Below are 22,705 nucleotides of genomic sequence, written 5' to 3'. Positions count from 1 at the left end.
CCGAATCACATCAATCAACTGGATGGAGCTCATTTCTGAGATAGATTTTTATTCCCTCATAAAACAAGGGTCCTGCTGCATCTGGCTGACCTCAAATTTCCTGCTGTTGGAAACATGGAAGGGAAATCCATGTATGGCACATCACCAGATACACACTCCTTCCATCTGTGATAAGCAAAGTTCAGAGATATGGCTGTTAGGTACAGGGAAGTACTGAAGGAACTGATAAAATAAGTGTTCTACAGGACATGAATAACAAGAATGCTTGGGAGGGATGGGAGCCATTTAAGAACTGTGTTACACATACCACCAAGAACAATATTCAATTAAGATGGAGGAGAGGGGTGAAGGATTGGTCTAAGCAGAAGGTAACAGTGTAAGAGCACCAACAAGCTGTCTTTCACCTCTCCATATACGGTACCAATTTGCATTTGCACAGATGCGCATTACCCGTGTCTATGCACTGCTCTTACCTAATCCCATGCTGAATTCAACAGGTGTCAGATACCCGTTATTGTTTTGCTCTAGGCTTTCAAAAACTGCTTCCAGTTGTTCATGGGTCAAAGGGAGTTCGCTCTGGAGCCGCTGTGGAGACAGAAGAGACAAGCCAAAGACCCAGATCAATCTAATCCAAATCTTTTCCCATAACTCCTAATGACCTCAGTTGTGTTGGGTCAGGCCTAGAGTGTTCATCCCAGTTTAAGGTGATGTTACAATAAATTGTCTGGATGGTATGGCAGAAAAAACTATTTTAGGTGCTGCCTCTGGGTGACAGTGTTACGGGTGCCTGAGAACTGCAAGTTAGATGAACAGCCAGGAGAGTACAGAGGGCATTCTCCTTTTTCCAGGTTACTTTGTTCTGAGGAGGACTCCTTCAGGATCAGCTATTCTTCTGCCTCCTCCCCATCATAAAACTTGTCTCCTTAATCCCCCCCAAGTCAGTCTCCCCACTTATCCTTCCTGACTGAGAAAGTTTGGACTTGGTTTCCAAGACCATCAGCAACTCTTTGTGGACACTTGTACATGCTTCTTGGGATAGAACAATGCGGTACTATGGGGCCAGCCCCCTTACCCTGTTACTCCCATCAGTGAGGAAACATGGCCTAGTGTGATGACACCTAGAAAAATTTGGGTTGGGGTCCCAGCTCTGCCACAGACCTCCTGTATCAGTACAAACAAGGCACGGTATCTCAGTGCCTCAGTTCTCCATCCATAAGATGGGAACAATGATAAAAATATAAAATAAGATAAAGGGTGAAAGAAAAAAAAAAAAAAAAAAGCAACACTTCCCGGCAGGGACATTTGCATACACTGCAGAGCACAAAGGTGCCTCAAATGAGATCAGGGCTCCAAGGAGCTACATACAGCAACTGAGATCCTGATCACGCCTGTTAGCTCTTAGTAATGCTTAACAAAGCCTGTTAACAAAAGCCCAGAAAATTATGCACAACCCATGACCAAACAGGTGAGCCAATTCCTGTTTACTGAGCACAACCTACACCTGTAATTAATGGTAAGCAGAAAGAGCTGGGACATAATTAGACTGTCAAATGTGAACTACAGATACAGCCATAAGAGGTGCATCTTAAGTAATAAAGCTGTAAAAAACAAACTGCCTTCCTCCCCCCACCAAAAAACCCTCCAAAAACTCCAACTTCCCCCCAAAACAACCCCAACCCCTCCCAAAAATCCCAAAAGGTGATTAAAAAGAATCCCTTAGAAAGCAGCACCTTTTCAGAGCAAAAATCACCAGGTGAGTCCTTGAGTTAGATTTTAAGGAAACCCTTACAGACCATCTACAGAAGAAGTTGCTGGCACAATTAAAAGGACAAAAAAAAATATCAAGTCATATTTCTTGTTTTGGAGGAAATGCAGTGGAGTAAGGGAGAAACATATTTTCAGAAAAACTGACAAAGGCAAAGCTTCAATTCTCTCCTTTTCAAGGGGTGAATGGCTGGCTAGAATAATCTCTGATGGACCTGTAGGCGACAGGGAGCTATTCAGGGCAACACAGAGGGCATCCTGCAGTGTGAAATGGAGACGTGCCCCTCCTATCCCAGCCCCAGATCCCATCCCTTTTACAGCTTCCTCCATGGGAAGAGAGCAGGACAGCTGTTCCTCTTACCTGCATGTCCAACTTGGTGATGAAGCCTTTCCCCTCCTTATCACACAGCTGGAAAAGCTCCCTAGCCTTCTCCAGCATCTCCACCTGAACATCTTCTGCTTCACTCAAGGGATGGGAAGGGGAGGCATCAACAGCCATCCCATCCTCTTCTTCCTCTCCCTCCCAGTGGGCATATCCCCTCTGGCTCGCCATCTTCCCTAAACTCTCCCAGCTGGGGCTGGGACAGGTTGAATAGCTGGAATGGAAGAAACAGAAACAAATACATTAAAAAAAACCAAACCTGTGTGCTCCTCCATTTCCACCCTTTCCACACACATTTAAAATAAGGAGATTCATGCTCCACTCTGCACCTTCTCCTCCAAGTGGGAAGCACAATAGCCATAGATGTCACTGGGGGCAAACAGAAGGGGAAGAAAAGCAGCCTTAGGGAGACTGCCTTACAGAAGGCTGTGCACTACATACAAGGCACAGGTGTCCCTGAGCCTATGGTGCGCCCTTTACTCTGATGGGGCTTTCACAGTCAATGCCTAAAAAAGGACATGCCCCATTTTTTTCTCTTTCTGCCCAAGTCCTACAGTGATTTGCACTGGAGAGAGTTGATTGTCAATGAAAAGATTTAGCAATGTGCAGTCATTATAGGATTGAGGAATGGCCAGGAAGGGGTAAAGCCTTTATGGCTAGGGACAGACATTCAAAAAGCCTGAGCCTAAATTGATCCAATCTTTGCAGGTTAGTCTAACCTGGCTAGACTAAACCACTTTGTAACCATACGGACATCCCCTCTCGACTGAAAAAAAAGAAAAAAAAAATGCAGGCACATGCCTGCAGTGGCTTGGGCAAGAAGCTGGGGGTGGGGGCCTCCTTCTCTTCTACAGTGCTGAGCTGAGGGGGGCATGGCCAGGCCCTGGCAGGATGCTCTGATTAGGAAGAGGTTCCCCACTCCTGACCAGCCCAGCAGGGAATTGATAACACAGTGTTTATATCACCCCTAACTCAGTGTTTATCACCCCATTAAGAAAACAGAGGGACATTATCGGCTACCTGTTGATTCTGCCTTTGTCCTGTCTGAGACCGTAGTCAGCATGTGGCCTGCTAGCTAATGCTGTGCATCTGTGTAAGGCAGAGGGGATGGCAGAATCCCTGCTTGTGGTGGGGAGCAGAAGCCAGGTAGATGCCTGCAGTCTTTGCAGAGCTGCAGCCGGGGAGCAGAGGGGAGGGGCCAGCCCTGCTGTGGAGAAGAGAGCCCTGCTCAGCCCAGAGAGCATACCCCCAGCATCCTGGCATCTGGTTTATCTTAAACCAGCAAGGGGTCTGGGACAGACATTGCATAAACCTGGTTGAATGTAGTATCAGACTTAAAACTGGTTTGACCTAAATCAGTATCTGAAACCAGTTTCAGCCATTTTCAAACTGGTTTATGTGCACTGAACATCTGTTCTGTTACAGGTTTAAACCAGTCTCTGATCACTTAAACCGGTTTGTGTGTAATGTCTGTCCCTAGCCTATTAGAGCCAGAGTCCTCCAAGAGTCATCTGTGTTATAAAGTCTTTGGTTAGATCATGGGGACCTCAGTTCAGTTCCTGGCTCTGCAACAGGTTTTCTGGAGCTAGCCACCTTAGTCTTCCCTTGCTTTAGTTTCCTAGGTGCATAACAGAGTTGATAAACCCTCCTCCCTCCTATAGCCAGGGCAGCACCAGGGTTCAAATAGTCACCCCTCCCCAGGAGTGGATTAAAGGGGGTGCACTGGAGCACTTGCCCCCACCTTGATTCCTACTCCACCCAAAGTTCAAAACCAACTGCCTGGCAGTGGCAGGAGCATTTCTAATCAAGCAGTGCTGAGGGAGTCACTGGACTTCATGGCTCATTATAATCTATCTTATCCATTCTCAACTATTTATTCCACAAGTGTTAAATGACCCTCTCTCCTTTTTAATGATCTTGATGTTCCACCAGTCAAGCTAGCCTTTGTTCTGCAATGCTGCTATCTGTTAGCTGCTCCTGGTAATGAAGCTGTAATTTCACAGTCCTGCAAACTGCAACTCACTCCAATGATGTTATATTTGTTTTTACTTCAATCTTAAATAGAATAAATACAGCCCCTAGCATATTAGTAAAGCTTCTAGTTTATTTTTAACGAGAAAAATATGTAGTGTGTTGTATGCGACAACGCACCGCCCATGTGCACCCTCCTTTTCAAAATTCTAGATTTTGTCCATGCCTCTCCCTCCTTACTCCTCTCACCACTCCAGTGGCCCACTCTGCAGGCTGGAAGAACTAGACAGGTATAGCACATAGGACAGAGGGACAAATGGGAAATACTGTTAATAAAAACTTCTACTGCTCAGTCACAAGACCATTCCTCCTATATCACAAGTTTTCCAACTTTTCTCTGCACTTTTATAAAATGGGTGGAGTGGAGTGATTCACCCCCCACCACCAACTTCTCATGGTCAAAAATCAAAGTTGAAAGGTTTGAGGGGAGCAGGACCTGGCTGAGGAGATGGGGCAGCACTCTTGTTTCTCCTTATCCTGCAAGTGTGAAAACTCTTCTTGAACCCTGGCAAAAAACTCTGCCTCGGCTCCCTGCTCTGGGTTCTCAGATTTGCTCACCCTAAGGGCTCTGATCTGATTCTAGTGGAGGCCCCATTCTCAAGCACTGGCAAGGAAGAACAGCAGCTGGAGAAGCACAAGTAGGATGCTAGAAGATAATATAGTTTGTGGAGTAAAAAAATACTTTGCACACCACCTCGAGTTGTTTTCTCTTCTGTTATTTCTCTTCTATGCCCCTCATGAGAACCTTTGTGTCATTTCCACAGACCTCAATGAAACAATCCCAGTGTTTCACATACCTCTCCAGTGCTTCACATACCATTCTCCATACCCAATATATAAAGGGGAGGGATGGATGTTGCTGCCTTCAGAGCTGTTTCTCACTCTGTGGCGGTCTCACTACTGAGGCAGCAGTGAATTATTACTTCCCACTTGCCCTTCTAGGTCCTCTGTACTCCATTCAGCTAGTTCTTCCAGCTTGCAAGGTGGGTAACTGGGGAAGGGAGGACATTCGGACCCTGGTGCTGGGCTGACTATGGAAGGGAGTTAGAATCTCTCTCTCACCTACACCATTCCATCTCCAGACCTTTGTGCTTCAGGAGTTCAAAAGCTGCCAAATAAAGAAGTTTCACCTAAAATGTTGACCTCTGCAGGAAGGAAATGCCCACAACAGAGAGGAATTTCAGCCAAAAGAGACAATTCCAGCAAGTTACAAATACTTCAAAACTATGGACTTGCCAGACACACACACACACACACACACACACACACACACACACACACACACACACACACCCACCCACCCACCTACACCCTCCTACCTTCCAATTCACTGTTCCAGTAGAGCTTCCTATAAACAGTTGTCCCTTGATACCAGTAACAATTTAAGTCCTGCTGCACTGATTGCTTTGGATTTCTCCTTATGGACAGTTAAGCTCTGCAACCAAGAACAGGACTTAACCATGCAGACAGGTCGAGAGCAGATTTAACAGCACTTGCCAAAGAACATTTTTTCTTTTAATCTCCAAGAAATTAAAAACCACGTATAGGGGCAGTAATTGCAGCCAAGAGAATTTTTGTTTGCGCTCTTATTACACAGTAAGGACAAAGAATGTCATGTGCATAGGCAAGAGGCATTTGACACAAATAATAAAAGGACAAGGCGGCTATGTGCAGCACTGTTGACTCTCCATTCTGTTGCTCTTTGGCAAGTTAAAGGGTGGTTCTGCTCTGAAAAAAACAACGATATAAAAATTCCATTATCTTATTACCCAAGAGCATTCAGTGTTAGAGCTGCTGACTTCTATGACAGCTGTAACAATATTTATTTGAAGTGCGTCATTCAGCCCAAAGAGGTTCTCCTATGCTATACAGACCTCTTGATTTGAGTGGGGGCTCTTGGCAAACAACAGAAACAAAGCTGGAACTCAAATTGTGTAGACCCAACTTATTTGTGTCCACAGTTTTATTAACAAACTGTTCCTACTTAACAATTTGGATGCAGGATTAGAGAGTCTGCTGGTTAAATCTGCAGACGAGACACAGCTGGGAGGAGTTACGAACACAATAGGATTAAAATTCGTATGGGATTTTAAGGAACTGGAGAACTGGGCTATGGACAACAAAGTCAAATTCAACTAGGATAAGTGTAAGGTGCTATGAACAGAGAAGGAAAAAAACCACAAACGAACAAATCCAAAATGTGGGAATAAGTAGCTAGGAAGTAGCACCGTTGAAAAGAATCTGGGGGGTTTTGAAAGATCACCAGTCAGCCCCAGTCAGCTACGTGATGTAGTCAGAAGGAAAGCAAGTCTAATTTGGGTTTTCAGTAACAGAAAAACTGTATGCAAGACATGAAAGATGACTGCATTCCTCTACTTGGTGCCAGATAGGCCCCAACAGGAATATGGTGTTTACTTCTGAGCAGTACATTTTAAGAAAGATGTAGGAAAACTGGAGAAGATCCAGGGATGAACAAAGACAATAGATGCTGGAATGAAAACTGTATTAAGAGAGGTTGACAGAATTAAGTACACTTAGTCTGGGGAAAAAATGGAGATTAAGGAGGGAAACAAAGGTAGAGAAAAACAATGTTCTCCCTTGCTACAGAAGGCAGGACACAAGGTAATGAGTTTAAAGCCTCAAAGGAGGCCTCAGGAAAACTTTCTTAACTGGGAGAGCCCTAAGACAATGGAACAAGCTGCAGGAAAAGCCATGGCATCTCTTTCACCAGAGATTTTCAAGAGGCTAGACAAGCGTTATTCTGGGATGGTTTACAAAAAAGCACATCCTGCATCTCTGCAAGGGTTGGACTAGATGTCTGCCAACCCTTTGATCCCATCATTGTACTTAAGATGATAAGCTTTTTACTACATAATTGTTTACTGCTGCCAGGCAGTGGCAGAGGGTGCAGAGACTGGAGTGGATTCTGTTTTGGCTTTGTTCATTTTAATTAGTTAACCCATATCTGACTGCAGAACCGTTGTACGTGGCAATGGATGAGCCAGAAAGAACCCAGCTTGGCTTTCATGGTCCAAGTTGAAGTTGCAGAGCTGTACTCAGAAAACACTATCTTTTTTGTGTGTATGCTTTGACTGTGTCCACAAAGAGAAGTGATGGATGTTGATAGACAATAATTAGCAATTACAAGCCCAAGAAAGGAGTATTTAGTCATTACACCATGAATGCTCTGGTCCAATGCCCCAGAGAAAGTGGGGAATAGAGGCAACAGACAATCTTTAACATTGGTAGATAATTAAGTTAGCTTCTTGCTGGAGTCCGAAACCATCCTCTTCAGAGTTTTCTTGTGGGGTCAACCAGAAAGCTTCCTCTGACTGTGATGAAAGAAGATGAACATGGGATAGGGGGAAACTTGGAAACTGTTGGAGAGAGATAATTCTGCCATCTCACTGACAGGGGTAAAGCCAGTAGGAGCAAGAGATTCCCATGGACAGAGACTCCCTGTTCTGTGGAAAGCAAGGTCAGAATGGTATGAGCTGGAGGCAAGAAGAACAAAACAAGGAATACTGTAAAAGCCTGCTCTGAAATACATCTACGTAACCTGTGAGGTCTTTGAGGTTATCAACAGCATACATGAGGCCTCATCTTCCTTATTAGTTGCTTAATCATTTCCCTTTCAAGAGCTGGATAAGCCCACATGGGTAATAAGATCAAAGCACTCTTCTGTAATACGCAAAATGTTAGAGTGGGCAGATACGCTGTTCCCATTAAGAGACCTATTCATGGGCTACAATCAACTATCTCTAGGACATACTCATATCCCGACCTCTTGCATGTTATTTTAATCAAAAGGCCCTGCTGCATTGTAGCTCTCAAATTATTAGCCCAGCTAAAAGCCTTCCAATTAGAAGAACAGAGCCATGCTGCTGCTGAGATGATCCTGAAAAGGTTTGAATCATACTGTTTGAGGGCAAGATCATTAATTCTGTATTTTGAGAGTGAACAAATGAGCTGTCTCACTCAGACTGTTCTGCATCTCCAGTCCAAATGCAACCCTCTTTCTGGAGGGAAGGCAGCCTGATTTCTACAGAATTAAAAACACATCCAGTGAAAACAGCAGATACACCTCAGAGCATTCACTGAAAAGTTGTTTACCTATGTCCCCTGTACAGGTAGCCCATCTGGAGCACGTCAGGGCAAAGAGTCTCAAGAGATGACTAGGTACTAGCCCAGTAACTTATAACCTAGGGTCAGTCAAGGGACAGAACTGCCAGCTTGCTGGTAACCCAAGAGCCACACACCAAACTGAATAAACAGAGCCTATTTCCTCATGTATAATGCCCTGGCACCACCCATGGAGACAGCAGGTCCCAGCATTGAACACTTCCACCTCAAGCATTCAGCCCACTCCAGTTAGATCTGTGTGTCCACATCAATACATAATCAACACTATATGTTAAAAACAATTTGGAAGGACAAGAGTTACCTTAGGATAACCTTACCAGAAGAGGATGCAACAAGTATCTCCTGATACACAGGTGAAAAATGAAATCTAAATCCAAAGTGATGCTGAAACAGTCACAATGAGAAGATAACAATTCCAGCTGATGCTTGGATAGGACTCAGGTCCTGCCAGCAAGGTAGTTGGTGCCTAGGTGGGACAGAAAAAACTTTGAGTCAAACAACTGCACAGCATTAAAGCAAACACTGCACACAGAGACTAAGAGAAGTATGCTGCATGCACCAAGACACCTAGGAGCTCAAGCTTGTGGGTCACAGTAACTATTTCTGGCCATAGGCTCTGTTGAGAAAGAGGAATCACCTAATCTTGTTGGACAGCTTCTCTAGCAGGAAGGCCTCTTACAAAAGAAACACAGGTCTTGCCCTCCTGCCTCCTCTCTCCCACCTGCATGGGACCCCAGCCTGGGTTTGCCCAGCTTTCCCCCCTGCTCACCACTCTAGAAGTAGGGGGTCATGGCAAGCCAGCTCAGGCAATGCCTTAGGTAAAAGGGGAGAAAGGGAAGAGGATTAAACTCTCCGTTTCCCCTCTCTCACCAGCACGGGGACCCCAGCCAGGATTGTCCAGCTTTCCCCGTCGCTGGCTGCTTGCATGGCAGGGGGCACAGCTGAAGCCAGCCCAGGCAGCAGCCTCAGGTGCTGCCTGGGCCAGTTCTGGCCATGCCCCCCACCATGCAAGCAGCTACTGAAGGTGGGGGGGGGCAGCAGGGGGAAAGCCAGGCAGACCCTGGCTCGGGTCCCTGTGCCAACAGGAGAGAGGGGAGACAGGGGTTAAATCCTCTTCTCCCCCACTTCGCCTGAAGGCCCTGTGCCTGGTCCGCCACCCTTGCTGGGGTCCCTGCAGGTCAGGGTGGGGGTTTAAACCTCTCCCCAATCATACTCAGCAACCTGCTAGGGTCTGGTCATGCAGCCTCCCCCCTCGCTGTAGCATCCCTTGCTCCAGCCTGAGCCACTGCAAGCATGTGGCTGCATTTCTACCATCAAAAGTGAATGTTTGTTCACTTGCAAATCAGTTTAATCTACACAGGTTAGACTAACCTCCAAAGATTGAATCAATTCAGGCTCAGGCTTTTTGAATGACTGTACTTAGAGAGAGAAATAAGGAAAAACAGTTTCCAGGGAAATTTGCTGCCAGTGTACCTTGCCTTACAAAGATAGCATGCAGAGGGTAGCTGGGATTTTGATCCAAGATAAACCTGCCTTGGACTATTGAACTAGTTAGTCTTACAAGGGAGGTCTAAACATCATGAAATTCATTTCCAGAGGTGGAGGGGAGTAAAGAGGGTATAGCAGTATATGGGGAAATCAGGGGTCTGAGGGGTTCTTTCTAACTCTGCCACTGACCTGCTGTGTGACCTTGGGAAAGTCACATTACCTCTCTCTGCCTAGAATATTGCCAACTCTCATGATTTAATTGACCCTTAGAGTAGTTCATACTTTACTTAAGAGACCAACTCCTTGGAGGCAAGTGATTCAGAGAAAGTTTGAATCTTCTATCTTTTTTTTTTTTTTGCTCTTGTGGAAAAAAGCTTGAAGAGGTGACCTGCATCTATCCTGAGGGCTTTGCAAGCAAGAGATGAAGAAAAAGAACCTATAAAAATATTGCTTTTGGGGGAAAAAAAAGATTAAATCCAATGCCTGCTTAAGACAATCTCATTATTTCTCTAGGATCCGTCTCATGATTTCTGAATGCTGGGGGCTGGTTTTGCTGCTCTGCCATTGTTTAGGCCATCTCACTGCATTTCTCGGTGTTTAATCACATTACCTTCTGCTTTCTCCTTTACCCTCTGAAGTTACATTAGTTACTATAGAAATAAGGCCCTTCACACAGCACAGTGAAGTTAATCAGACTGCATCCTGCACCTGTTAGAGAGCAGTTCAAGATTTAGTCTGCAGTCCGATCAATGCAGGCATGTGTGACAATTACTCTGGTCACATTTACAATTACCAACCCTGAATTACTATGATTTTAGTTTCACCAGCAAGTCTATTGGAATCATAGAAGAATAAGCATGGAAGGGACCTCCAGCAGTCATCTACTCCAACCCCCTTCTCAAGGCAGAATCATCCCTTTTTAAACTCTCAGTCAAGTGTTTACCTAGAGAAGCTGTAAATTCGCTATCCTTGGATGTTTTTATATGCAGTTAGGCCATCTGTTCCAGTGCTTAAAAATCACTCTCCTAGGGAGAGAGTTCTTCCTAATACCCACCCCTCAATATCTTTTGCTGCAATTTAAGCCCATTACTTCTTGCTCCCTCCCTGTGAACACACAGAACAGTTGATCAATGTCCTCTGTATAATAATCCCTTGTGTCTTTGACTTGTACCAAATTCTCCTCCCACCTGTTTTTCCCTCTCCAGACTAAATAATCCGTTTTTTCAAGCCTTTTCTTGTAAATCATGCTTTGCAGACCTCTGATCATTCTCAAAGATTAAGAGAAGTCCAGCCAAACAACCACATCAAACAATATGCTAACTGAGTCCCCCACTACACACACCCTGCTTCAGATATTTTAAGGCTGCCTATGGGATTTGGGAACCTATTCATTTGATGCTGCTTTGACAGTCTTGGCTTCAGTGTTACAAAAGGCTAAGATAAGAGAGAAGAAGGTATTTTTCTAATTTACTTTGTGCCGAGTCAGTTTCCCCATGTACAGCACTTTCTTTTTTCTCTTTGTTTTTTCCTCCTGGACAAGTACAAGGAGAAAATCCATTGAAGAAGCAGGAAAGCAGACTCAAAACAGATGGAGAAATGACAAAAGAGGGCCAAGAAACTTAAGATCGGTGGCAGTATCTGGAGCCATCTCTCTCTTTCCACCCCTAGTCCACAAATATACACTCCAGTTGGCTAAATTTGATCTCTTTAAGGAAATAGGAAAGACTCCAAGAACCTTTGTGTTGTTTACTCAGTAAGAGATTAGCCCTAGCAGAAGGCTGAACTAACCCTCCTGCAAAGTTTATTGGTAAATGAACCAGAGATAAACAGGTATTGTCCAGAAAAGGGACAGCTGGGAAAGGCCTTGCCATCAAGATATAATATACCCAATTAAAAAATAATCACTAATTTGCCCTCTACAGTCTCTATTCCCATCTTAATTAACACCCAGGAAATTTGAAGAAAGGCACCCTATTTACTAGACGCTCACAACTGTGTTCCTGTAAGCTTACTCACAGGGTTGTTTGAATAGTGACACTGTATCTTAATTTGAAAACAAGCACAGAGGTCCCTTTGCCCCATTTTAACATGAACTTTGCCAATAAAACACTCCCACAGGGAGCTCTTTAAATTTAGATATAGCATCTCTATATTTAGATGCAGAAATAGTAGAATATAACATTTGTTACCCATCTTTGCTATTTCAGGAAGTCACGACAAACAATATTAAGATTTTAACAACCATTGATGTCGACCCAGGAGTTGTGAAAGTTAAAATCATTATTGAGAAAAAGAATTCTAAAAGCAGATACAAGCAGCTCCTCAGGCTACAGGAAAAGTATTCCCTTGTGCTCTCCACTTTATACATCATGCACCTGCTTTTCTGTTCATGGTCAGAGCTGAGAAACATAAAGACCAATTTCACTTTTGTTTCTAATCAGTTTACACCTTTGGGCTCTCACACGCCAACCCAATGTCTGGGCTGCAAGCACTGAGTAGAAATGCTCATTTCAGAACTGCTTCTACTTGGTTTGGGGGGGGTGGAAAAAGCATCATGAGTAGAAACTTCCATATTTAAGAGAAGAAAAAAAAGTCTAAATTTGAGGCCGAAAGTTTTCCTCCATTGCTTCAATATGGAACTAAGAAGGATCCCCCCACCCAGTACAACTAACAATTTACAGGCTGTTGCTCTCAATAAGGAGGTAGAAAGATGCATGTGTAAACATTATTTCAATGATAAGTGTTGTATATCAACTGGTTTAGGCAGCAAAAAAGCCCCGTCTTCTACTCTTCGCTGCGCAGCGGTTATTTTATTCAATTGACTCAGTTCTTTGGAAAGAAAGAAGCAACATCACATACAGCACGATGCAAACAGCAATCTTGTGTCCTTTGTTTCATTGGAAAGAATTCTGCCCATGACAATGGCTTTGAGATGGGGCTGGATCTTGATAAAAGACACTACAATTAAGGAGGAGCAAAATGAAGCCCAGTCATTCAGCTTGTTATCAGAGGGGCTGAACAGCATCACGTTTCTTTACTGGCAGTGACATTGTCAAGTTCTATTACAATGAAATGGTCAGAGTAGAGACCACATGAGGCATTGAGCAGATCTGATTCCCAACGTTATCTGGGATCTATGGGAATTAGGCATTGCTAGCAGCATACATTATGACCTTTAACTCCAATGTCAACGTAGGAGGAGTTTGCCTAAGATTTTTCATTCAGTTTTAAACAAAGTTAAGGTTGGGCTTCCCTTTTAATTCAGCTGTGAGCCAGCCTAATGAACACATTTACACTCTGAGATACCCACTATGTTGCAAAGTGTTAATAACTTGCTTTATTGGTGACACCTGCTGGCCAAAGCAGAGCAGAGCAGTCCAGTTGACTGCTACATGCTAGAGAAGTCTGATAGCAGAAGGTAGAAAGTTCCATTAGGAAAAATAATAACCCGGGAACGTATGTTTCAGGATCACCTCAAACAACTTGGGAATTTTACAATTGAATCAGATAGCTCACAAGCACCTGGGGAGCCGGGAGGAAACAGGGCTAGAGAGACCTCTAATCTCAGAGCTCTCTGTTAGTAGGATCTGTTACAGCAAGTTCAAGCACCCCTTAAAGAGAAGCCTCGATAACACCAGGGAATCCTCCAAACCATAAGTAAAGATTTTTTGAAATTCCTAGTTCCAGGAAGATGAGACTATAACTCCACCAAGCTCTGATCTCAGTGGAATGGCTCTGCTAACTTACCCCAGCTGTGGATCTGGCCCCAGGGGCAAAGAGAGTCAGTCTGCATCCACAGCATTTCGTGAGCTTTTCAGAAACTGAAAGTCAGTGCAAGGCCTTGGGCTCCTGCCACTTATTGTTCAACTGTTGCAGTGCAGTCCAGGAGAAGAAAAAAAAAGTAACACATGATTAATACCACACTAGCCACCAGATCTCAACAATGACACGTCAGCAGTGCTGCTGTCAGTGAAAACTTCTCTCATGGCCTGACCGACTGTGCACCAGATTATTTCATTGCTTTCAGGTGAACACCAACGTAATGGGGGTAATGTTCCATGTGTGGAAAGTTTCATGTTGGACAGGAAGCACTCCTTGTAATGATAAGAAAGAAAAGCTGGACACTCCACTACAGCCTTTATGCGTGTCAAGCATATTAAACAGGAGGTTGCCTTTTCATTAGTGCAGCAGATATAAAGTTCTCTCTCTCTCTCGTACACGCGCGCGCACACACACACACACACACACACACACCTGCCTCTGCTTTATATTTTGCATATAAACAAAACTATGCCCACATGCTAAATACTGGCCTTTTGATTAATCAGCACTGGAAAGAGCCATTTAAAAGAAGGAAGGGGTGAGAGAGCCACAATTAATATCCAAGGACAAAGAGGGATCATATTCATGCCAGTGGGCACAGCTTGTATGGTATACTGCGTATTTCTCCAAAAGGACCTTAGCATTTCCTATACCACATCCAAGCAGTCACACATTGAGGATGGATCATCTTATGGAATGAAGCACACTGAACTAGAACCCAAGAGACTTCACCCAGAACTTTTAACCATCCCCTCAAGATCTCTGTGGACACCACATCCTGATCATCACGCTAGCCCATAAACTGGACATCATTTGAGACTTAGATCTCCCTCCAATCCTCAGATCCAGGTCAGGTCTAAATCCAACCACTTTTTTCTGCATCACGTCCCTAAGATATGGCCTTTTCCATCCATCTACACAGGTCAATCCCCATCATCTCACATAATTATTGTGATGTCCTTTTCTCTGGCCTGGAAAAATGCTGTCTTGTCCTGTATACATTGTTCCAGAATGCTGCTGCAAAGATCATTTCCCTTACCACATCACCCCCGTCTGTGCATCCCTCCAATCACTCCATTTTTTTCTACTGCACAAGGCATAAGCTGCTTGTCTTCACCTTCAAGAGCTCTCATAGCCTATCCCAATTCTGCCTATCAGCTCCTATTTCTTCTTCAGATGTCAGCTCCAGTAACCAGTTGGTGCACAGTGCCAACCTCCATCACCCACCTGTTACACTTGCAATCAAGTGCCTTCTTGCTTTTTTCCAGGTTTAAGAGGCTCTCCCCACAGTAATCTACAGTTTCTATGAGGTATTTTGTGTTGACCCAACCAGAACACTGGTCCAGTAAGTTCCTCTCTGTGGAGGAAATGCAGCCTTAATAAAGGAAACCTGTGAGTGTGCTTCAGCTCATGATGGTTATTGAATGCATTTGCCATATACAGATTTCTTCTCCAGCAGAGCTCATAAGCATTGTACAGCACCTGCCATGAGTCACTTCTCTACATAAGATATTGAACAGCGGGGGATGCAGAGCACTCAGAAGCCTTGTAACCCTGTTTCCTCACCCCAACAAATTCAATACAAGCCTCTTGAGAAAAGGGCAGAATGTTCTCTTAAGCATAATCTTTTCCCAGTTACCAGTTACAGGGAAAGGAGAGGGGTGCCCTCTTTCTTCCCCCAGTGCACATAATGGACAGAGGGAATAGCAAGTTGAGGGTGCTATTCATAACCTTCACGATGGGTTTAAAGGCCTGCAATGGCTTTCAGACATGACAAAATGGCAGAGAGGAAGAGGAAGGGTTTTTAGGCAACATTATTCTACTTTTCCCCTACCCACTCAGTGCCTGCTTCTCACCAACCTCACCAATCAGCAGTTTTCACAGCTCCTGACAGGCTTAGCCCTTCAAATGCCTGACAAAGAAAGGTTAACACAACAAGGGTAGTTGCAAGCCCAGCTCATCCCACACCTCCCTTCACCTGAGGAGTTTATTAATGTTCTTCCTGCCTCACAGGCACCTGATGATACATGCAAACAGCCCTGTGTTTGGACACCAGGACAATCAGATGCCTCTGGCTGAAAATCTACAAAGGCGCAATGCAAAATTTTAAAACTTGCTTTGGCTTCATGACTCAAAGAGTTAACTTGGAATGGTAAAGAGAGCTCTCCACTGGCTTTGAGGAAATGAATTTCCCTAAGCAGGACTCATCTGGCACTTTAAATGCATACAATGAATGAGTACACCACCTCCTGGCTTACCTGACCCATCGTTATTAAAGAGATCACGATAACATTTCTGCTTCATTAGCATAAACAAAGCAATCCAGGGAGACAGAATTGCTATTCATAGGCCAGTTTGGATGTCAAAAGTATCCTGGAAAGCTTGAAATGTTCATGGTTTTCATTTTTAAAAAATTATCACAAAAATGTTCAAATAGTACGTTTTAACAAACAATTTGCTATGAATGGACTTTACAATGTGCTGAACTGCACATATTGTGGGATTAGAAACGACCCAGTGGAGCAAGCAAGCCACATAAGGACAAGTGTCCAAAGTGAACCAAGTAACAGGAGAGCCGACTATCAGATGGGTCATTTTGTTCCACTACATTGGTTTCAGCAGTTGTGACCACGTTCTGAAGGAGCGTACATTAGTGGAAAAGTTTCCTTCTCTCTGACAGGAGTCATTGCTGAGTCAGAAGCCAGCACAGGATTAACGGGGAGAAAAAAAAGAAAGAATTTGCTTAGGATATAGAACCGCAGTGCCTTATGGCAGCTACAGTACAGATACTTCATGTATCCATTCCCTTCTGTGGCCTGGACTTACTGGTTGACCTAACTCTCCTTGTTAGAAGCGGGATAGAAGTGCTTTGTAGGAGTCCTTTGGCATGGTGCATCTTAGGAGATAAGGACTTCCCAGTTGGATTCTATTTTAAAGACCCTGGGCATGAGGCTCTGCTAGTCACCCAGGTCCAAGTGCCCCAGTCACTCCACCCCGGTTACACATATACATATTGACTGAAATATTCCAATTCCAAACTCCCCCCTCCCCCCCCCCCAAGTAATCAAACACTTGCAATTTTAAATCCTTATTTCCTACCAGCTCCAGCACTTAGTTGTATAGGAGTATTTTGTTGCCAGCTATTTACCTTGAGCGATGAAGTCACTTTAAAGGGTTTCTCACAACTTTCCAAACAAAATTGGCCTCAGTGCACTTCCCCTGATGTATAGCCATGGCCACCATTATTATTCTTTATTTGCAGTACCATGCAATGTTCCTCCATTTTACCAAATCTCCCACCCCATGTTTCTTTGAAGCTAAAGCAGAAAACCAGGTGGGAAGTTTCAAGGTAGATTAGCTCTTGGGGAACTGGGAGACAAAACAGCTGCCGGGGTAATATTATTTTCCTCGTTCTAGTACAGTCCCTTGCTCATAAAGCACCTCTTTCTGCTGTTCTTTCCCACTGTCACACAACACCATCTGCCCCCCTCTCCCCTGCCAGGTTTCAGATATCCCTGAATACCTGCGGAGAGAGAGACAGAAGTTGTACTGGGCTCCTCCCCAGGGGCCTGCCCGCATTCCTAACCTAAAAGCAGTTGGCAGGGGGCAAGAAGGGAGAGAACAGAAAAAGAGACTGTCATCTTAGACTGTCTCAGCCCAGTTACCTCTTAGGAGAGCTCAGACAGGTGCATTTTGCTATGGAGTAAGTTCTTTCCAGATCCCGGTACAACCAGCCTCTCCGCAGCATACTGGCTGCTTCATAAACACACAAGACACCCCATAGTTATGGGATAAGCTCCCCACGGGACGCTAGCTCTGGTAGCCCTCAATGGTCAGCTGGTTTAGAGTCCTTAAGGAGGAAAGTTTATAACCCTCACTGTTGCATGAGGCCTTCCTCAGGCAACATGGGTAATAGAAGAAGATAAGAATGAGACAATGGACGCCACCCCCACCCTGGTCAACAGCTAGCCCCTAAACTGGGATTTCCAAAGGAGGGCAGAAGAGTCGAGCACCCATCCCAAGTGGAATGTAATGGGGAAGAGTGGGGCACCTCATTCCCTTTGGAAATCCTGCCCCACCTTTGTCCCTCTTCTACATGACTTGCTCCCAGCTTACAAAAAGAGAAACACGGGGATCCCCAGGGAGAGCCAGCAAGAAGATAGTGAGCACTTGGCTAGACAGCAGGGACTGCCTGTATCCTGACCTCCACTAATACTAAAAAACTCCCCAAATCCCCCCCCACTGGCACCAGTTAGAGAAGAGAAACCAGGACCTGATTTATTATTAAAGGCAGCAGCTACAGGGCATCAGGCCAACACAAAGCTACCCTTGGCCTTTCAGCTCCTATCAGCCAAACATAGGGACTTTTGCTGGGCCAGGAGGAGGCTACAACAGGGCAAACCCTTCTAACTGGGGAGGTTTACTGTCCCCTTCACTTCACGTATGAGGTCTGATGCATCTCTGCAGCAGCCCTGAAAGATAATATTTGCCCAGCAAACAGAAGCCTTGGCATACAAACAATGGTCAGGAGGGTGGGAGGGACTCTGCCTTTTTCAGAGGGAGAGAACACATTCCTCTAGACACGAGTATCTTGGAGACTCCAGCTGCTATGTGAACGGAATAAAAAGTCTTATCAAGTAAGCAATTTACAACCTGCAGAGGGAGGATCCACAAACCACAAATAACCCCCATCCTTGCGTAAATCACGATAACAAGAGCAAAGGTAAAGGTGAAGGCAGCTCCTTCTAAAGGAATTTTTAAAGGGATGTCTAAAAGCCCAGTCCAGTCCCAGAGGATGTCACCGGCTGGCATATCTATCTCCAAGTGGCTTTGAGGAAAGAGATTAAACTACTAGCTCTTGGGTCAGGAGACAGACTTAAGGTTGCAAAAGTAGAGAACATGGCAGGCTTTGCTCAGACTTTCACAAAGCGTCACAACTTGCAGACACTGGGAGAACCCAGGCGGACCAACCTTCTCATCAAGGGGAAGTGTTTGGGTGCAGCGTTCTTCAGTTCAGAGACAAGCCAGCATACCTGATGGATACATGTCAAGGGGTCTGGCTTTTTTGCCTTCTAGCACTCCAGTTGGTGCTGCTTCCATGCTTCCCCCATGCATGAAGTGCCCTTGCAAAGCCTACGTCCCAAGTCATCATTCTATTAGCCCAATAGCTCTCAGCCACCGAGCCACAGTACCCTGAGGTGCCTTATGATCTTTTCAAGGGTACAGCGGGTTACCACACAACATTAGTACAGTTAGGTTTGCAAATACAACTCACAAGATTAACCCAGAGATTTCACACAAATCCATACTTGTGGTCTCTCTGCATTCTTTGCAATAACAACAAAAAAACTGCTCTGATTTGTCTGTTGTCAAAAAGAAATGAAAAAGAAGAGCTGGCATTTTCTCAGGGTGCTATGAGACTTATCCAGGGGGGTCAGGTCTAAGAAGGTTGAGAACCACTATTCTAGACGAACTCAGAATCCAAAGCAAAACAGACCAACCACCCTTTTTGTCATGAGACCAGAGGCGTGCCTGGGTACTTCTCCACCCTAGGCAGCAGCAGGGCATAGGGCAGGCATTCACAGCTGTGCTGCTGGCAGTGGTGGAGGCAGCCAGGCTGACTGTACAGCAGCTGCAGTTTTGTACCCCCATCCGCTCCAAAACTCAGTGTCTGGAGCTGGCATCCCAATCATGCCAGCCCTCTCCTCCTCTCCTCAGCTGTACACCTGCCTCTGACCTTTGGGAAATGACAGAAGAGGAAGAAATGATCCTAAATAAGTGAACCAAACACATGCCTTACACCCTAACTCTGCAATCTGGACAGTGTGAATAAACTCCTTTCCCCATGCATAGCCCTGCTGCCTTTGAGGAGATGCTACATGGTCCCAAGAGTCTTCCTGTCAGATTGGTCCTTACTGATGATGAGATCCATCACCTTATTACTCCACCCCTCACCACCGTATTTCTTTATGGTCTTCCCCTTCTCATTCCAAACCTAGGACTGCATGTTCTCTGAGGGAGGTTCACATGCAATACCTAGCACCTGGGACTCTTGATTGTATTCAGGGTCTCTAAGCATTATCCTCGTGCAAATAAAGGGATCCAACTGTTAGCTTATGTATGAGCTTTGCAAAAGGTTTTTCATGTCCTCAACATAATCCCCTTCTAGACTCTTTTACAAAGCTTTTCCCTGAAGCCAGTCTTAGCTTTGCAGACCAAAACACTGAGGTTATTAAAAACAAAAAACAAAATCAAAGCTGTGCTAATGCAGCATTAACACTACACGGATAAAGGCCAGCAAATGCAAAAATGAAGGTTCCCATAGCAATGCTCATTCAACCAGATCTCGCCATCCTGTATTTTTTTATGGTGCACACTCAAAAAGGGAAAAGGTTGAATCCAGTGGTCCCAAAAAGGGGGTTGATTTATTCAAAGAATTGTGTGTAGATTTCCCCACAGAGTTCACAGACCTATGTGAGCTTCACCACAGCTATCCCAAATTCAGACAACAGCAAATATTTTCAATGGTGACTACAGCTTGAATGCTTCAATTTTGGGTTGTCCAACGGAAATTAAAAAGAATCCAATTTTCAGGAAGGCCTGAGCAAAACCCTCTGAAAAAAATCAGGGTCCTTTAAGGCCACTCCAGTTAAATGCCAGAAAATTGCTAGAACCAAGAATTTCTTAGGGTCATATATTCTACTGTCCCCTTCACTTCACGTATGAGGTCTGATGCATCTCTGCAGCAGCCCTGAAAGATAATATTTGCCCAGCAAACAGAAGCCTTGGCATACAAACAATGGTCAGGAGGGTGGGAGGGACTCTGCCTTTTTCAGAGGGAGAGAACACATTCCTCTAGACACGAGTATCTTGGAGACTCCAGCTGCTATGTGAACGGAATAAAAAGTCTTATCAAGTAAGCAATTTACAACCTGCAGAGGGAGGATCCACAAACCACAAATAACCCCCATCCTTGCGTAAATCACGATAACAAGAGCAAAGGTAAAGGTGAAGGCAGCTCCTTCTAAAGGAATTTTTAAAGGGATGTCTAAAAGCCCAGTCCAGTCCCAGAGGATGTCACCGGCTGGCATATCTATCTCCAAGTGGCTTTGAGGAAAGAGATTAAACTACTAGCTCTTGGGTCAGGAGACAGACTTAAGGTTGCAAAAGTAGAGAACATGGCAGGCTTTGCTCAGACTTTCACAAAGCGTCACAACTTGCAGACACTGGGAGAACCCAGGCGGACCAACCTTCTCATCAAGGGGAAGTGTTTGGGTGCAGCGTTCTTCAGTTCAGAGACAAGCCAGCATACCTGATGGATACATGTCAAGGGGTCTGGCTTTTTTGCCTTCTAGCACTCCAGTTGGTGCTGCTTCCATGCTTCCCCCATGCATGAAGTGCCCTTGCAAAGCCTACGTCCCAAGTCATCATTCTATTAGCCCAATAGCTCTCAGCCACCGAGCCACAGTACCCTGAGGTGCCTTATGATCTTTTCAAGGGTACAGCGGGTTACCACACAACATTAGTACAGTTAGGTTTGCAAATACAACTCACAAGATTAACCCAGAGATTTCACACAAATCCATACTTGTGGTCTCTCTGCATTCTTTGCAATAACAACAAAAAAACTGCTCTGATTTGTCTGTTGTCAAAAAGAAATGAAAAAGAAGAGCTGGCATTTTCTCAGGGTGCTATGAGACTTATCCAGGGGGGTCAGGTCTAAGAAGGTTGAGAACCACTATTCTAGACGAACTCAGAATCCAAAGCAAAACAGACCAACCACCCTTTTTGTCATGAGACCAGAGGCGTGCCTGGGTACTTCTCCACCCTAGGCAGCAGCAGGGCATAGGGCAGGCATTCACAGCTGTGCTGCTGGCAGTGGTGGAGGCAGCCAGGCTGACTGTACAGCAGCTGCAGTTTTGTACCCCCATCCGCTCCAAAACTCAGTGTCTGGAGCTGGCATCCCAATCATGCCAGCCCTCTCCTCCTCTCCTCAGCTGTACACCTGCCTCTGACCTTTGGGAAATGACAGAAGAGGAAGAAATGATCCTAAATAAGTGAACCAAACACATGCCTTACACCCTAACTCTGCAATCTGGACAGTGTGAATAAACTCCTTTCCCCATGCATAGCCCTGCTGCCTTTGAGGAGATGCTACATGGTCCCAAGAGTCTTCCTGTCAGATTGGTCCTTACTGATGATGAGATCCATCACCTTATTACTCCACCCCTCACCACCGTATTTCTTTATGGTCTTCCCCTTCTCATTCCAAACCTAGGACTGCATGTTCTCTGAGGGAGGTTCACATGCAATACCTAGCACCTGGGACTCTTGATTGTATTCAGGGTCTCTAAGCATTATCCTCGTGCAAATAAAGGGATCCAACTGTTAGCTTATGTATGAGCTTTGCAAAAGGTTTTTCATGTCCTCAACATAATCCCCTTCTAGACTCTTTTACAAAGCTTTTCCCTGAAGCCAGTCTTAGCTTTGCAGACCAAAACACTGAGGTTATTAAAAACAAAAAACAAAATCAAAGCTGTGCTAATGCAGCATTAACACTACACGGATAAAGGCCAGCAAATGCAAAAATGAAGGTTCCCATAGCAATGCTCATTCAACCAGATCTCGCCATCCTGTATTTTTTTATGGTGCACACTCAAAAAGGGAAAAGGTTGAATCCAGTGGTCCCAAAAAGGGGGTTGATTTATTCAAAGAATTGTGTGTAGATTTCCCCACAGAGTTCACAGACCTATGTGAGCTTCACCACAGCTATCCCAAATTCAGACAACAGCAAATATTTTCAATGGTGACTACAGCTTGAATGCTTCAATTTTGGGTTGTCCAACGGAAATTAAAAAGAATCCAATTTTCAGGAAGGCCTGAGCAAAACCCTCTGAAAAAAATCAGGGTCCTTTAAGGCCACTCCAGTTAAATGCCAGAAAATTGCTAGAACCAAGAATTTCTTAGGGTCATATATTCTACTGGGCCAACTATGTAGCTGGGATAAAGTTAGAGAATGTCTTGCATTGGAAAGCTTGTCTTTCTCCAGCATATGAACTTTGATTCAACAGAACT

The 22,705-nt window shown here is 44.7% G+C and overlaps 1 protein-coding gene across 7 annotated transcripts in view; it reads right to left on the bottom strand.

Moving 5' to 3' along the window:
• CRACR2B (calcium release activated channel regulator 2B) overlaps positions 1 to 22,705 on the bottom strand; it is a 70,599-nt gene that overhangs the window by 38,039 nt on the left and 9,855 nt on the right. For 5 of the 7 annotated variants that reach the window (XM_014522244.1, XM_014522245.2, XM_014522246.2 and 2 more), the window contains exons 2-5: positions 8,638 to 8,786; positions 5,497 to 5,612; positions 2,126 to 2,360; positions 474 to 585 (exon numbers count right to left, since the gene is read on the bottom strand). In XM_014522244.1, coding sequence (XP_014377730.1) covers positions 474 to 585; positions 2,126 to 2,317 — 304 coding nt within the window. In that variant the 5' untranslated portion in view covers positions 2,318 to 2,360; positions 5,497 to 5,612; positions 8,638 to 8,786. Of the gene's footprint in view, positions 1 to 473; positions 586 to 2,125; positions 2,361 to 5,496; positions 5,613 to 8,637; positions 8,787 to 11,279; positions 11,340 to 13,555; positions 13,738 to 22,705 lie in introns of those variants that run through there. The other 2 variants (XM_025210035.1, XM_014522243.2) reach the window with 2 other exon arrangements.

The sequence above is a fragment of the Alligator sinensis genome, unplaced genomic scaffold (assembly GCF_000455745.1).
Source record: "Alligator sinensis unplaced genomic scaffold, ASM45574v1 scaffold950_1, whole genome shotgun sequence".
Classification (NCBI taxonomy): domain Eukaryota; kingdom Metazoa; phylum Chordata; order Crocodylia; family Alligatoridae; genus Alligator; species Alligator sinensis.
This window is presented reverse-complemented; position numbering and strand designations above follow the sequence as displayed.